This window comes from Drosophila simulans, chromosome 2L, assembly GCF_016746395.2.
Source record: "Drosophila simulans strain w501 chromosome 2L, Prin_Dsim_3.1, whole genome shotgun sequence".
Taxonomy (NCBI): domain Eukaryota; kingdom Metazoa; phylum Arthropoda; class Insecta; order Diptera; family Drosophilidae; genus Drosophila; species Drosophila simulans.
The window spans coordinates 18,693,232-18,707,120 of NC_052520.2; the positions used below are offsets into that span (position 1 = coordinate 18,693,232).

Consider the following 13,889-nt stretch of genomic DNA (forward strand, 5'->3'; position numbering starts at 1 on the left):
CCGGTCTATCGGCGCTGTGCGCCTGTTACAATTCCGGTCTAAATCTAAATGATGCTGCTCACTGCTCTAGTTGTTCGAATCGGAAGCGCCGGCGGAGCGAAAAAGACGAAAGCAAAGAACCCGAGCCCGGAGTCGGTACTAGCTCCGCCCCAAACTCAACTTTTGAGCAGCAAGTACATATATGTTTTTGTTTTCCAAGTATGTCCTACCTCCCGCCAGATATTAAAAACAAGTTATTTCCCAGTCGGAAACTATCATCTTCATGCGAGTATCGCACTCGTCAATTGAAGCGAGTGCAACGTAACCAACACTAATTTTTGAATTAAGGCATCGAACGGGAGAACGAAGTTGAAAAAGACACCGTCGTCACTTGAGCCACACAATTTCGATTCATGGACTCTAACGAACAGGCGGCCAGACTCCGCAGTCAGCAACCCATGAGATTTATCGCGTTGCCAGTCACTCGACCTCCGATTTCGTTCCGTTTCAACTGAGTGTGAATTTCTCAGGCCCACGTACGGCGTGTGTTTGTCTGTCTGTCTGTCAGTCAGTCTGTTTGTCTGCGTGCTTGCTTGTTTGTTTGTTTGTTGCCTCGCCATGGAGTCGCTTTGAGAGGGTGTACTATGTATGTATGAACGTTTGCGGGTGGAGTGGGGCGGCGATGGAGTGGTGGTTTTGGGGAAATCATTCCGCGAATTGAGTGGTGGATAGAGTTAGACTCGGCATTTCCGGAGCGGAATACATATTTGAGTTCACTCTGCTGTTTCTCCTTCTACTTCCTATGCCCACTGTCTAATTTTGGTTTGGGAAATCATAAGTCGAGTTTAACCCATTTAAGATTTCCATCATAATTGAGCCACACCTATTGAGCCTTGATTTTAGCAACCATCAAATAAAAAAAAAAAAACTAATCTCATTAATTTTTGTTTACCCGTTCTAAGTATCAAACAAAATAAACCACGCACATTTTGCACCATTAAAATGATGTATATTTTATTTTTAGTTGTGTAACAAATTAGCCTGGCCAAATTGGGATTGGGAATAGGCTAGCATTATTGTTGATCGATCCTCCGCCTACAAAGTCTGTCTTGAATTATCTCTTTGGTAGGCGAGTGTATCAATAAGTTAAATTAAGTTAAATTAGATGTAATACGGTGAGACAGAAGAGAGCAAGTAAACAGAACAATTGAAGAATTGGAAAAATGGCTTTAATCTGATTCGCGAAAATTTTGGTTGTCATGGCTCTACAAATTTTGACGGTAATCGATTTCCTTTATGTAAACATTTCTAAAACCGCAGAGGCGCAGCGTGGTACAACAAATAATAGGAAACATATAATAAGTTACGCTCACCAAAGGTTCCACTCCACGAATGCTTACTGTTGTCGCTCAAAGCTGTGGGATCTTATAAAGACGTACATCATAAAAAAAACAATAGCGACCGCTATAGTTTAGTTCCCCGACTATCCGATACCCGTTACACAGCTAGTAGTCCAAGTGGGACCGCGATTTTAACATTTTTCAGGAATATCGGTAGAATTGGGAAAAAAGTTAACTTTAATGCTCAAAGGTGTGGATGGGATATATTGGGCTATTGTTAGGGGTCAGAGAGGGCGCGGTCAAAATGTTTTCGCCATATCGATAGAAATTAACAATACAACTGATTTTATCAAAAACAAAATTCTCAAAAATGTGGCCGTGGCAAAAAGTTTTTTATCAAATCGATAGAAACTCACACGACTAATAATAATATGAAAAAATATCAAAACATTTTGCAACATTTTCAAGGAATATCGGTAGAAATTGGGGAAAAGTAAATTTTAATGCTCTAAGGTGTGGACAGGATATATTTGGGGGGATGTTTTCAGGGGTCAGAGTGGACGCGGACAAAATGTGTTCGTCATATCGATAGAAATTGGCAAAAGAACTGAATTAATTATTTAATTTAATTAAAAACTTAAATCATTTCTCAAAAGTTGCCATTTTTTTTGGCAAATCCAAATCTTCTATGTTTTTACAATCTGTATTCTTAATCTCAAGCTTCTAGCTTATATAGTTCCTGAGATCTCAAAGTTCATACGGACGAATTACACAGCTGAGAAGGCGCCGTAGAGTTCAATTTTGTCTCCAAATTTGACATGATTACACTTAACTATTTTATGAACTGCTTGCACCCAACATCCATTCTTCTTCAATCATGACCGAACCTAATTTCAAAACTTCCTGATTTTCCCACTCAAAATTAGATACCCACATACCCAATCCAGCATTTTTCTGTGGTAACTCTGAGCCCAAATTTTAGAGCAGGACGCAACATACGTCAACGGCATGCCTGGAAACATGAAAAAATCCTTGAACATATCGACGGACCAGGAGTGCAGTAGCCCGAGCATATGGCTGCATGTCTGGCAAAGTGTGGCACAAATAACTGGAATAACTGCTGCCAAGTCAATGCCACATTATCGGAAACCGAAGTTGCTGAAGCGAGCAGGGGACTGCGGGGGACGAGGATAAGTGGAGACACGACAACGGTGGAGCTACCATTAGAAGAGGCCTTGTACAAGGACGTGGGACAGGGGCCGGAGATTGAGGAGGAGGAGCCGAATGAGGAGGAAGTGGCTTCAGTTGTCTCGCAATTGCTTAGGCATTCCTGCAGCTTACCAAGGCCGCATTTTGTGTGGCACAGTGGGTATAAGATGTAACCGAACCATGATCAAATTTTAACATGTGGCTTATTTCTAAACTTCTTCACAGTAGGTTTTTCCTCCTATGACTTTTCTAATTCAAAATTTAAAGCGTTTGGTTTTTCAAATCCTGTTCCTCAGTTCAGTGCTCTCCGTGTCCCTGCACTCCCGACCATGGCAATAGTACCAATTTCCAACATCCACTCTATACGAGCGAATCCTCTCCAGGGTCTAGAATTCTTATACGTTCCATTGCATTATAGTGTGCACTTGACCACGACTTTGATTTCGGCCATCGGGAACTTCTTGTACCGCCTGTGGTCGCCGCCCTTGAGGAGAAGTTGTTGATCCCAATTTACAATTTCTTTAGACGATATGCTATTTGGATCTCTTTTGTAGATGCTATGTAGTTTTCTATGTTATTTCTAAACCGCTCCACAGTGCCACAGATTCAGAAGCCTCAGCAAAGGAGAGGTTAAAGAAGCCAGACTTGGACACCAAATGGAATGCGAAGCTGCGGAGGGCACATGAGCGAGGCACATGAAGAAGATGTTAGCCCAAGCGGATGCAGAAGTAAAGTACGAAGAGGACAAGGGTCCATGACCAGGACCAGTCTGGACTTGAGGCACTGCCATGGATCGGGAGGAGGTCGAGGAGCAGCAGGGCGATGGGAATTCGAGAAGGGGCAGCATCATCAGCAACAGCAGCATAAACAAAACGACCATCAGAGCCGCAGGAACGGAAGAACCATACACTGAACGAAATCAAACCTGAGTAAGGAAGGATGATACTCTAAATTAGTTTTACATTTTGGACAATTAATAGTATGCTGTAAGAAAATAAATAATATAAATAAATGTGTATATAAATTTCAATGTTGCAAAAGGTGTGGATCAAAATATTAAACTTGTTATTTACATATATTTTTTAATCTATTAAATAATAAATCGTTTTCAGGATTAAAGGGGTATTATTTTTCAGTGCATCGACCCTGGGAGCAGACTCATGCAACAGAAAAAAAACACGGAAAAAAGAGGCAGAGTGTGTATGTGAGCGATTCTCCGGCTGTCTCTTGTTGAAATTCTGCCCATCCTCTTCCTCTTCTTCATGGGAAAATTCAGGCCGTGGGAATACATGTGAAATTTCGATGGTGTCCGGGAACAGGCGAGCAGCAGCGCTGAAAAGCGGTTAGAGCACAGTGCCCCTTCCCGCTGCCACTTCCCGAATCCCATTCCCACTACCATTACCATTCCCATTCCCATGCTGTGTTCCCCATTCCGTTCCAAGCGAGAAGGAATTCTAAGCGCGAGCGAGAGGGCCAGATACCACAGTGCTGGGTGTTGCATCGCATGGCGAAGGGCTCGCAAGGAGCACGCGAGTGCGAGCGGGACGACTGCTGCCGGCCCTTTGTGCAACATTTTGTGGCCTCTGCCCTAGCACAGATTTTAACGGAACAACTTCGAGCAGGCGAACAGCTATTGAAGCGCAGCGATCTCATACATGCAGCATGTTGCAAGTTATATGTGGCATCATCAAGTTCTCGTCCCCCATCCAAAAAACGATTAAAAACTCAGATTTTTCAGCTAACAAAGGGCCAAGGTTATTCCCCGAGGCCATCATTAGGGTAGAAGGTTTCGTTTCGATTAGAAATCGCAGCAGGCTCGCAGCAAAGTGCAGCAGGTAAGTGAAGCCGTCGCAACATTCGGTCGGGCTCCCATTCCACATCACCATTACCATTACCTTATGCCCATTCCCCATTCCTTGGGCCATCGTTCCTCGGAATGGCTAAAATTAACTCGCCATCAATCGGCGGGTAATACCCTTCCATTTAAGCAGGTCCCAAATTTTGAAATCATTACTTACTCTCCCTAATTTGTCTCGATCTTTGTAAGTTTAGAGATTTAAAAAGTTATATCACATACTATTGCAAAGGACCAAGTTTTGCTTAATACACATATGTACATATTATATTTGCAAATATTGATTTATGTTTAGTTTTAGTTTATTTATGGAGATTTTGCTTATTAAACGTTACACAAACCCATATGGCTTAAATCGCCCCAACCCAACTTGCTCATGAAAGCGGTAGTACTACTTCCAACGGTAGTGTATAACCACAATTATGTTGCCCTTTTTGCTGTGCCAGAAGAACGGCGGCAGCAGCACTTCTTTATTTTTAGCCATCATTGGGAACGGGCTAAAAGGGGAAGCTAGTGGGAATAAGAATGGGAACGGCAGAAACATAAAAAGGAGGATGGTCTCTGCTTAGGGCGAGCCGAAACTAGTCTGCGTTCGGATGGGATTTCAGAAATATTTTTCATATTTTATTGAGAACAATAGCATAAATACATCGAAATAAAAAGGGCGTACTTAAAATACAGTATTCAAAAATGCGTTCTTTATTACAAATATGCTTAAGTGCGCTTCAGAACCCATGTTTTTTTAATATAACAATAATTTATAGTTGAATTGTTAAAATTTAAGTTAGAAATCTTAAAAAAAAAATTAAGGCAAGTGGAAATGCTTTTCAAATTGAAATAGTGCGCCAAACATAATTCCGATTAGTAATCGATAACCCAAGTACCTATCGCCAACTAAAATGACAGGTGAATGCCGATGACTCTTCCTCTTTCCTTTTTGGCCCCCAGCTGGTTTATAATTTTCTCGCTCATTTATTTTATTTTCGATTTTCGTTTAGTTTCCAATTTGTTTTGATGATCGGTTAATGAAACTATGGATCAGTTGTACCTGGAGATCGAGATCAGCACTCAAAAAGAGACCACCATTTATACTAGTGTGTCCTCGTTCTTGGCTTTGTTTACATACAAATTTGTAAAAGATCCCAAAAATGTGCGAGTGAACTTCGTTTCTACAAAGGTTGGCAACAATTCATTTTTGTAGCTTAATTAAAGATTGTTAATAATTGTTACCATCTCAGATCGAAGGCGGTAAAATAGCTTTACGGAGTTCGCAACTCAAAAAGGAACTGACAGATCGGCACATCACGTGCAGGGATGCCGCATCTCTGCCTGCTATCCAGGATCTAAAACTTCCAATCTACGAGAAGAATGGAAACACTTTCATAGCAGGAACGTGTGCTGTTTGCCGGTTCGTTAATGTGCTTATTGGTAATTAAAAGAATCCATATTCACCTAATATTTCCTTTATTTCAGAGAGCTTATTGCCAGACAACCAAATGAGGAACTCAAGAAACTTCTAGGCTTTAAGGGAAGCTGCCTCTTGGCTCCGTCAGAAGCATCGATTTGGACTAAGTTCTGTGAGGTGGATGTAGTGGCTGTTGTCAGTAAGCTTCATAGTGGACAAGTTTTGGAATCCGTCCCACAAGAAGTGGTGAGGTTCGAGCAGCACATGAACGAACCGGTGAGGATGCATAACATTTATAAACAGGCTAGGGAGCAGGCCAATCAGACTGAGAATGGCGACAAAGTCAAGAGGAGAGAACGAGTGCAGATCAAGTGCACTACACCTAAGGAAGAGCTGCTTATTGAGCACCGCTTCGCCGAGGGCATCAGCTTTACAATTGCGGATATAATTTTGTATCCCCTGTTGAGAATTGTCTTCCAGCATTGCGGGCAGATGCTGCCACATTTTCCACTCACCAGTACCTGGTTCAGCGAGGTTTGTAAATTTCATCTACTAAAGTAACTAGAGCAATTATAGCTAACATTATATGTTTTAGATCGACTCTTTCAACGATAAGTGCGCCAGGGTTCTAAGGGATCTTTATGTGCCGCAAGCAGTTAAGACCCCTCCCGGTGAACTGGGAATCCCCGACTGCGAGGCCACCAGTCTGTACAAAGCCGATCCCAAGCGTTACAAGCCCAGAAATCGGATTTACACCAGTCAGTTGGAGTTGGAAGCGGCTCTAAGTAAGCTTTCCTCGCTGCAACTGAAATTTAATTCCGATTCGGAGCACACCTATGGCCAGCAGCTAATCGACTGGGAGCAGATTGAGCCCACACATGCTAAGAGTTCAGCGCTGCCCAAGGAGCGACTCGAGCGCAAGAGGCAGCAGCTGGAGAACTTGGCCAATGCGGTGGTTTCCCTGGCTCAACCGGGCGACCGCATTGTGGACTTCTGCAGCGGCACAGGGCATTTGGCCATACTGCTGGCCCTCAAACTGCCAAATTGTACCATTATTGTGATGGAAAACAAAGCTTTCTCCCTGCTTCAAGCTCAGAAAAGATCAAACGAATTGGGCTTGACCAACTGCGTTTTTTACCAATGCAACATAGATTACTTTGTCGGAGGATTCAAGATCGGGGCCTCTCTGCACGCCTGTGGAACGGCCACAGACATCGTTTTGCAGCAGTGCCGTAGAGCCAAGGCACACTTTGTTTGCTGTCCTTGCTGCTACGGTTCTCTGCAGCCCATGCCTCACATTTCATACCCATTGAGCAAAGCGTTCCAAAAGGTGTTAGACACAAAGGACTACTTGTACATTGCCCACTCGGCAGATCAGGCACACGAGATGGGGACCACCAACTGCAAGCCGGAAACCACGCTTCAAGGACTCCACTGCATGTCCGTAGTGGACACCGATCGCCTGCTGCAGGCGGAGGAGGCGGGCTACCAGGTCATTCTCACACGCTTAAAGCCCGAACAGTGCACGCCAAAGAATCACCTGCTAGTCGGTCGTTTTGTTAAACAGAACTGAACTTACAAACTGCCACTGAGACAAAATAAATGCCTTTTTGATATGCTTTAAACCCTGGGCCCACCATTGTGGAGTGTTCTTCTTTTCTTCGAATGATTTAGATGCTGGCTTACAAAAAACATGTTTTATTACGGACCCTGTTGGCCCCAATCCATTCTGTCTAAGTTCCTCCGATGCGAATATACACTTTGTTTTGTTCTAAACCACTTTCAAGACTGCTTTTTAGTTTACATATATTAATTCTCCATATGACGCTTCTCAAGCTTAATATATTTGAGTGAATTTTAAATGAATGTTTTCCGCTTATGAACACGCTAGTTACACACAAGGTGTTAGGATTGAATCACCTCCTCGCAGAGCCAAAACCAAGTGAAGAACGGATCCACCTTGTACTTTGTAGTCCGCCGCGGTTTTGTCGTCATTCCTGGAGGGGATCGCATGCGAAATAAGCAAAAATCAATGACCAATAGCCGGAAACACTCACATTTGCTTGCCGGAGAAAATGAGACGCTGTTGCTGGGGCGGAATGCCTTCCTTTTCCTCCACGCGCTCCTTGATGCGATCTACCTTGTCCGTGGGCTCAATGTCGATCTCGATTTCCTTGCCGGTCAGTGTCTAATGGAAAGATAATACATATTTACATTAATAGTCCCAGCCACACATATATTCACTGTAATTTCCGACGATTTTGTTGTTGTTCAAAGTGCCGCTGGGCACGATGACTGTGATTTTTCTTTATCCTCCTTTTTTGCAACTAACATATCTTCCCACTAACCTTCACTTTGATCAACATTTTGTGTGTATTTAACTAGGAGCTCCTGTACAAATTCAAAATTGCCGAAATTTTTGCAAATCTCCACAGCTGGTTCTCTTTTTTTGGCTGTCACTTTCGGCGTTGGTACGACTGGCAACTATCGATAGCACTATCGATGAACGTCGATTGTTTTCCACACTATTTAAAATATAGTATTTTTCTCCATCTCTACAAAATTCTCGTGTAAAAAAATACATTTCGAAAAAGGAGAACTTAATTTATGTAAATTTTTTGTAATGTGACAATTACGGTTAGAAGTTCCACATATTTAGAATTTAAATTCTCCTTAAATTATTTCACTCATGAGATGCAACGTTAAGCTAAAAATCCGTTGATTGCCATTACTACATTTTTTAACTTTTGAAAATGAATAGGAAGCGTCTCTTTTGAGAGATTTGTTTATTAGCAATTTGTTTATTAATGTTTTATCTCGGATATTAGAAAATTAAAAAGTAACAACTTTTGTCTTTCCTGTTTTATTCAAATAAGTTGTATGCCTTAATAACTAAATACATTTATTTACAGTACTAAATGGATAACTATTTTGTTCTTTTCGAAGGTACTGAGATCCCCAGTTTAGAAGTTCATCCCTATGTGAGCTTCTTCAGTTTGTTCCAGTCGCGAATGGCCTCCCCGATGTGGCGTACATCCCTCGCATAGGTGCGACAGCATCCCCCAATGACCTTGGCCCCCAGTTGCGCCCACTCCGGAACGTAGCTCGCCAGGGGCACACAGTGCTCCCTTCCCTGCCAGCCGTTGACCACGTCGTAGACCTCTCCGCTATTGGGGTACACCACCAACGGTATCTGCTCACCCACTTCGCGGTCACCATTCAAACTCTTGAAGAGCGGAGTCACAAACTTGGGATGCACACAATTTACTCCGATGGCCAGGCACTTATCCTGGGCATTTCGGTCAGCCAATAGGTCCCAAATAGCATTCGCCGCGTCCGCAAAGGTTTCTCCATGCGCCAGGGTATTCTCATCCTTGCACTGGAAGGCCACCCAGAACTTCACATCCGGATAATCATCGCACAGCATCTCCACCAGGGCCTCCGCCTCCATTTGGCAGGGAATCGTCTCGATGGCCAGCGCATCCACACCAGCCTCCAAGCACGCTTCGATCCTCACGCGATGCCAGTCCGTAATCTCCTTGGCCGGCACAAAGTCGGCATAGCTACCGGTGTACTCGGAGCCATCGTGCAGGTGGGCACCAAAGGGTCCAATGGAGGCGATGATCAAAGGGTATCCTTAAAAAATAATAAATTGGAATATATAATTGGTAATTATTACTATATATAAAATAGTTTAGTATGAAAGTATTAAAAGTGATGACTCTTCCACTTCATTCACTTGACCTCAATCTAAATGCGATCTAAAATATCAATTAATCCCGCCCGAGCTGGAAGTCATGGATGTCCACTTACCCTCCTGCACCGACAGCTGTGCCTGATAGCACTCGGTTAGATAGCGTTCCTTGGCGATGTGGGCCAGGCGGACCGTGTTCTTTATCAGCTCGATGCTCTGCTCCTCGTCCAGCTCCAGGTACTCCATGTAACCATCGACACTGGACTGGTAGGTGTTGGTCAAAATGATATCGGCACCATCTGGTGTTGTCAGGGGGAAAATTCAGTTAGTCTGTTGCCAATTGCTACCGGCAAACAATTGCTTACTCTGCAAAAAGTCCAGGTGGGTGCTGATGATGGCCGCCGGATTGGTGGCATTGAAGCGGGCACTCCAGAGCGGATCCCCATCCACAGAGTCGCCCACATGGACGGTCATCTGGGTGCCGAAACCGCCATCCTTCACCAGCACGCGCGTCAAACCCATGATTGAAAGATTACTAAGAGGGGTGGAGGATGATCCGTGGAAAATTGATTATTAGTTACATTTTTACGTCAGCGGGCTGAGAGATAATCAAATATATTGCGTCTGCCACCTGGATTCCACTGCACTCAGGGCGATGTGATACAATGTATCGGAAACACTAATCTCTATTTATTAGTTCAACGAACTTGGAAGAACCAAAGACAAGTGGCTTAATCTAAGAAACACACTGAGAAAAACAGGCCAAAGTTGTTTTGCTAGATATAAGTTATATGAATTTTATGATTTATTATAAAAAAGATTTAATTCTAGGTGTAAACGATTTCCAAATATTCAGTGAATGGTATACAAATATTAAAATCAAGGTCACATTTTTACGTATCTCAATAAATGGCGAGATAAAAGCCTGAAAAATATGCTAAATTCAAAATATAAATCAGCTCTTTAAAATTTGGCAACAATTCTTGAGAAATATATATCTTTTAAAGTGAATCATTTATTACGTTTCAAGATCTATTCTTGTTCCAAATTAAAAAATATATTAATAATTAATATAAGTATTCCAAGTATAACATTTTTAGATTGCTCATAAGATCCCTTAGTTGCACTTTTAAGGATACTTCTTGGATAGGGTATACACCGTCTGTCATCAGAATCTTTCGGTGGGGAAGCGACAAACACACGATAAGGTCTCGCACTCACCTTGACAGCTTGTTTATGGATCTTGTAAATGGGCAAATTCAATAACAACTTTATTAGACGCTAGACGGGCTGGTTATCAAGTGGTAATCACAAATCTTTCGGACCGGTGGATATGATCAGTCGCACTGGGTGCTCGACGAACGTTTAAGTGTTTCACGGAGCGTCGAGGGGCTTTTATACTTTCCGAAGGGCCACTCAGCTGTGCGGCTCGGCTTATCAGGGCGAAATTTATAATATTAATAATAATAATAATAATTTATAACAAAACAAAACGGCAAACACAAACATGAGAGTGCCCCCACCAAGTGATACTTTCTGGGCGATAAGCCGGGTGCACAGCTGCCAGACGCTGGCCAGCCAGATTGGATTGTCCGGGTGGACTGCGACTCCCCCTCCACGAGGCTGATGAAGCTGATGAAATCGTCAAAGCGCCGCAGTGCGTGGTTCTGGCTTCCGAGTGACTCTGCTCGGGATGTCGCCTCTGCTAAGTCGCCGTCGATAACCTCTGGACGCCGCCTAGGACCAACGCTTCAAGATGTACTTGGATGTTGACACTGTCCTCCTCAAAGGAAAATGTGGGAGCTTCCGACCGCACTCAATAGATAATGATCCAAAAATAGGTCTACTGATGTCAAAGAAAAAAACAACATTTAAACCCTATTATGGTAAACAAATCGCAAATGAACATGGAAATAAGACATAAGATATATCAAATTAAAGCGCCTCTAAAAAAGTTGAGCTTATTGTGATGATTGTTATTAATATTTGGACAAAACAAATAAACTAAATAAAATGTAAAGTAAGAAATTGACCGACAAAAGGCTTATTTTAAAAATGGCTTATTATTAAAATCTTGTGTTTTAAAAACCTTGAACGAAGTATCGTATTAGGCTGATTGATGTTAATACTCCCATTTTAACTCTCTCATTTTCTCCTAAACTAATCTTTAGAAAATGCGATATGTTTCATTCGATCAACATACAAATTTGGTACTGATCGGACTTTCGTAGTAGATTTCCAATTCTGCGGCTCTCTATAGAAGAATCCTTGTGCACTTTACTCTTAGTGCACATCATCACTGCAGTGATGATAGAAGGGTATACCCTTCTCCATAAGGTACCTTGCATACCAGAAGGCATTTGCCTTGGTACATAAGAAATGATGAGATTTGATGAATCTCTAATGAAGATATTTTTTTTAATATTGTACTAAAAATATGTTATATTAAAGAAAACTAAAACCAATATCTCTGATATTTTTGTAGTTTATTTCTTTACATCAGTACATACATACACACTTTTAAGAATATTCATTTTAAAGAATTTAAATCCGGCTATAAAAAATAAAAAGCTAAGAACACAAGTTTTTTAAAGGACAAATGCACGTTTTTGTGTTATAATTGAATAGGAGATTGTTTTGATTTGGACTCAAAAATTGAGCTAGGTTGGCAAAAACAGTCGTTGGGCGAACGTCTGTCCATATCCCCAGCCCACTTGTTTACCTTTGGTCCGCCCGCCTAATCTGTGTTTGTCTCCCAGCCAGCCGTCCACGCTTTTTTCCACTCTCTGCTGATTAGGAAGCCATCTGATCTGGGTACATCTAGTACTCGCGTATATGTATTTAGCAAACTAAATAGGTCTAGGTCTAGTCACACGAAACAGCTTTCGCATTAGCGACAAGGCTGCTATCAGTGTCCGGAGTTCTCGCCCGATTACGGCTTTATGTTGAGGCCATCGACGTACTTGCGGATCGCCAACACGTCCGTCGGATAGACCCGGCAACAGCCGCCAACGATGCGCACTCCCAGCTGGATCCACTCGGGCACAAACTTGATCACCTCCTCGCCGGTTCCAGTCCAATCTCCCTGCTCGACGTCGTAGATCTCGCCGCGATTGCTGTAGACCACCAGTGGGATGCGATCCGAACCGGCCACTTTGGTAAGCGATGATAGCAAAGGGGTCACGAATAGTGGGTTTACACAATTAAATCCGATCCCAAGGAGCCGGTTCTCAGCCTTCCGACTTTGGACCAACCGCCAGAGGGAGAGAGCAGCCTCCGCGAAGCTTTCTCCACTAGCCATGTGCTTCTCATCCTGAAAATATCAGAATTAAAAATTTAGTTTTTTTAACTAATAAAACTAACTTTAACTAATAATAATATTATCATTAAAAATGCTCCATTTTTTTCCTATATTACTCACCATGCACTGCAGGGAGACCCAGAATTTGGCATCCGGAAAGTTGTCCAGTACTAATTCGGTGACTGCCTCTGCTTCCATCAGACAGGGAAGTGTTTCCAGGGCCAATCCATCCACTCCAGCTGCGAGACAAATCTCTATTCTTGCCGTGTGCCACGCCTTCAGCTGCTCCTTGGACATCTTGTCCGCATAGTTGCCGGTGTACTCAGATCCATCGTGGAGATAGGCGCCATATGGACCTATTGAGCCCATGATCAGGGGAAGAGCCGAGTCCGCTTCAGAACCGATTTCGCTTAGGTACTGTTCCTTTGCCTGTTTGGCCAGTTGCACACTTTTTTGAATCAACTCCACACCTCGTTCTCTGCTAACTCCAAGGTACTTCATGAATCCCTCGACGCTGGACTGATACGTGTTGGTTAGAATAATATCCGCTCCGTTGCGGAGAAAGTCCAGATGTGTTTGAATCACAGCTTCCGGATTGGTGGCATCGAATCGCGATCCCCACAGTGGATCACCGTCCACTTTTTCGGTGACATTCTTGGCCAATTGCGAGGAGAATCCTCCGCATTTGACCAGAATTGGCTTGGAGTCCCAGTTCCATTTTTGGTTCACCTCCATGTCTTCTCTGGTGTACGTTTTCCGTTAAACTGCAGATTTCTGGAAGCGTACTACGCGATACGACAAAATTTTGTATCTGACAGATACGTGATATTGTAAGTATTGCCGACTTGGAATTTTTGTTATTTTTGTCGGATTTTTGCTTGGGCTGGCAACTTTTTCCGCTTATCTTGCATGAGTTTCCACAACGCAAAAACCTACACATACCCTAACACATCTCAGCTGTTCTTTGTTTACGAGTGCAGTGAGCACTCGATAAGTTGGAATTCTAATAAATATGTCTTGAATTTTGTAGCTAGAAAACTTCACTTCATAATACATATAATATAATTAAATAATAATACAGTTAACTAATAAAGAATCAAATTTGT

At 42.7% G+C, this 13,889-nt stretch overlaps 6 protein-coding genes across 6 annotated transcripts; 3 read left to right on the plus strand and 3 right to left on the minus strand.

Annotated features, from left to right (window-relative positions):
- Window positions 1-1,990: 1,990 nt before the first annotated feature.
- Window positions 1,991-2,894, plus strand: LOC27206932. The gene is made up of 2 exons (XM_016182704.3): window positions 1,991-2,697; window positions 2,754-2,894. Exons 1-2 carry the CDS (start codon window positions 2,393-2,395, stop codon window positions 2,770-2,772), a joined length of 324 nt encoding a protein of 107 aa, XP_016025464.1. The 5' UTR covers window positions 1,991-2,392; the 3' UTR covers window positions 2,773-2,894.
- On the plus strand, window positions 2,727-3,558 carry LOC120284219. Its single transcript, XM_039297049.2, has one exon. It carries the CDS (start codon window positions 2,858-2,860, stop codon window positions 3,029-3,031), a length of 174 nt encoding a protein of 57 aa, XP_039152983.1. The 5' UTR covers window positions 2,727-2,857; the 3' UTR covers window positions 3,032-3,558.
- Window positions 3,559-5,298: 1,740 nt separating this feature from the next.
- On the plus strand, window positions 5,299-7,413 carry LOC6732733 (glutathione S-transferase C-terminal domain-containing protein homolog). Its single transcript, XM_016180358.3, has 4 exons — window positions 5,299-5,560; window positions 5,622-5,791; window positions 5,857-6,322; window positions 6,384-7,413. The coding sequence occupies exons 1-4, from the start codon at window positions 5,417-5,419 to the stop codon at window positions 7,359-7,361; spliced, it is 1,758 nt and encodes a 585-aa protein (XP_016025465.1). The 5' UTR covers window positions 5,299-5,416; the 3' UTR covers window positions 7,362-7,413.
- A 57-nt stretch (window positions 7,414-7,470) lies between these two features.
- On the minus strand, window positions 7,471-8,297 carry LOC6732734 (NEDD8). The gene is made up of 3 exons (XM_016178110.3): window positions 8,137-8,297; window positions 7,846-7,976; window positions 7,471-7,785 (listed from the first exon to the last, which is right to left on the minus strand). The coding sequence occupies exons 1-3, from the start codon at window positions 8,152-8,154 to the stop codon at window positions 7,680-7,682; spliced, it is 255 nt and encodes an 84-aa protein (XP_016025466.1). The 5' UTR covers window positions 8,155-8,297; the 3' UTR covers window positions 7,471-7,679.
- A 338-nt stretch (window positions 8,298-8,635) lies between these two features.
- LOC6732735 (homocysteine S-methyltransferase) lies at window positions 8,636-10,871 on the minus strand. The gene is made up of 4 exons (XM_016178109.3): window positions 10,704-10,871; window positions 9,848-10,017; window positions 9,602-9,781; window positions 8,636-9,424 (listed from the first exon to the last, which is right to left on the minus strand). Exons 2-4 carry the CDS (start codon window positions 10,002-10,004, stop codon window positions 8,766-8,768), a joined length of 996 nt encoding a protein of 331 aa, XP_016025467.1. The 5' UTR covers window positions 10,005-10,017; window positions 10,704-10,871; the 3' UTR covers window positions 8,636-8,765.
- Window positions 10,872-11,951: 1,080 nt separating this feature from the next.
- LOC6732736 (homocysteine S-methyltransferase 1) lies at window positions 11,952-13,695 on the minus strand. Its single transcript, XM_002079814.4, has 2 exons — window positions 12,904-13,695; window positions 11,952-12,795 (listed from the first exon to the last, which is right to left on the minus strand). Exons 1-2 carry the CDS (start codon window positions 13,516-13,518, stop codon window positions 12,415-12,417), a joined length of 996 nt encoding a protein of 331 aa, XP_002079850.1. The 5' UTR covers window positions 13,519-13,695; the 3' UTR covers window positions 11,952-12,414.
- Between the last annotated feature and the right edge of the window lie 194 nt (window positions 13,696-13,889).

Excerpts from the sequence above, each read along its gene's own strand:
- LOC6732736 (XM_002079814.4), bottom strand. The coding sequence starts at position 13,518 with ATGGAGGTGAACCAAAAATGGAACTGGGACTCCAAGCCAATTCTGGTC. Across the intron at positions 12,796-12,903 it reads GGGTCTCCCTGCAGTGCATG|GATGAGAAGCACATGGCTAG; the intron begins GTGAGTAATATA and ends TGATATTTTCAG.
- LOC120284219 (XM_039297049.2), top strand. The coding sequence starts at position 2,858 with ATGGCAATAGTACCAATTTCCAACATCCACTCTATACGAGCGAATCCT.
- LOC6732735 (XM_016178109.3), bottom strand. The coding sequence starts at position 10,004 with ATGGGTTTGACGCGCGTGCTGGTGAAGGATGGCGGTTTCGGCACCCAG. Across the intron at positions 9,782-9,847 it reads CCACCTGGACTTTTTGCAGA|ATGGTGCCGATATCATTTTG; the intron begins GTAAGCAATTGT and ends TGACAACACCAG. Across the intron at positions 9,425-9,601 it reads ACAGCTGTCGGTGCAGGAGG|GATACCCTTTGATCATCGCC; the intron begins GTAAGTGGACAT and ends TTATTTTTTAAG.
- LOC27206932 (XM_016182704.3), top strand. The coding sequence starts at position 2,393 with ATGGCTGCATGTCTGGCAAAGTGTGGCACAAATAACTGGAATAACTGC.
- LOC6732734 (XM_016178110.3), bottom strand. Across the intron at positions 7,786-7,845 it reads ATTTTCTCCGGCAAGCAAAT|GAATGACGACAAAACCGCGG; the intron begins GTGAGTGTTTCC and ends GATCCCCTCCAG.
- LOC6732733 (XM_016180358.3), top strand. The coding sequence starts at position 5,417 with ATGGATCAGTTGTACCTGGAGATCGAGATCAGCACTCAAAAAGAGACC. Across the intron at positions 5,561-5,621 it reads TGAACTTCGTTTCTACAAAG|ATCGAAGGCGGTAAAATAGC; the intron begins GTTGGCAACAAT and ends TTACCATCTCAG. Across the intron at positions 5,792-5,856 it reads GGAACGTGTGCTGTTTGCCG|AGAGCTTATTGCCAGACAAC; the intron begins GTTCGTTAATGT and ends CCTTTATTTCAG.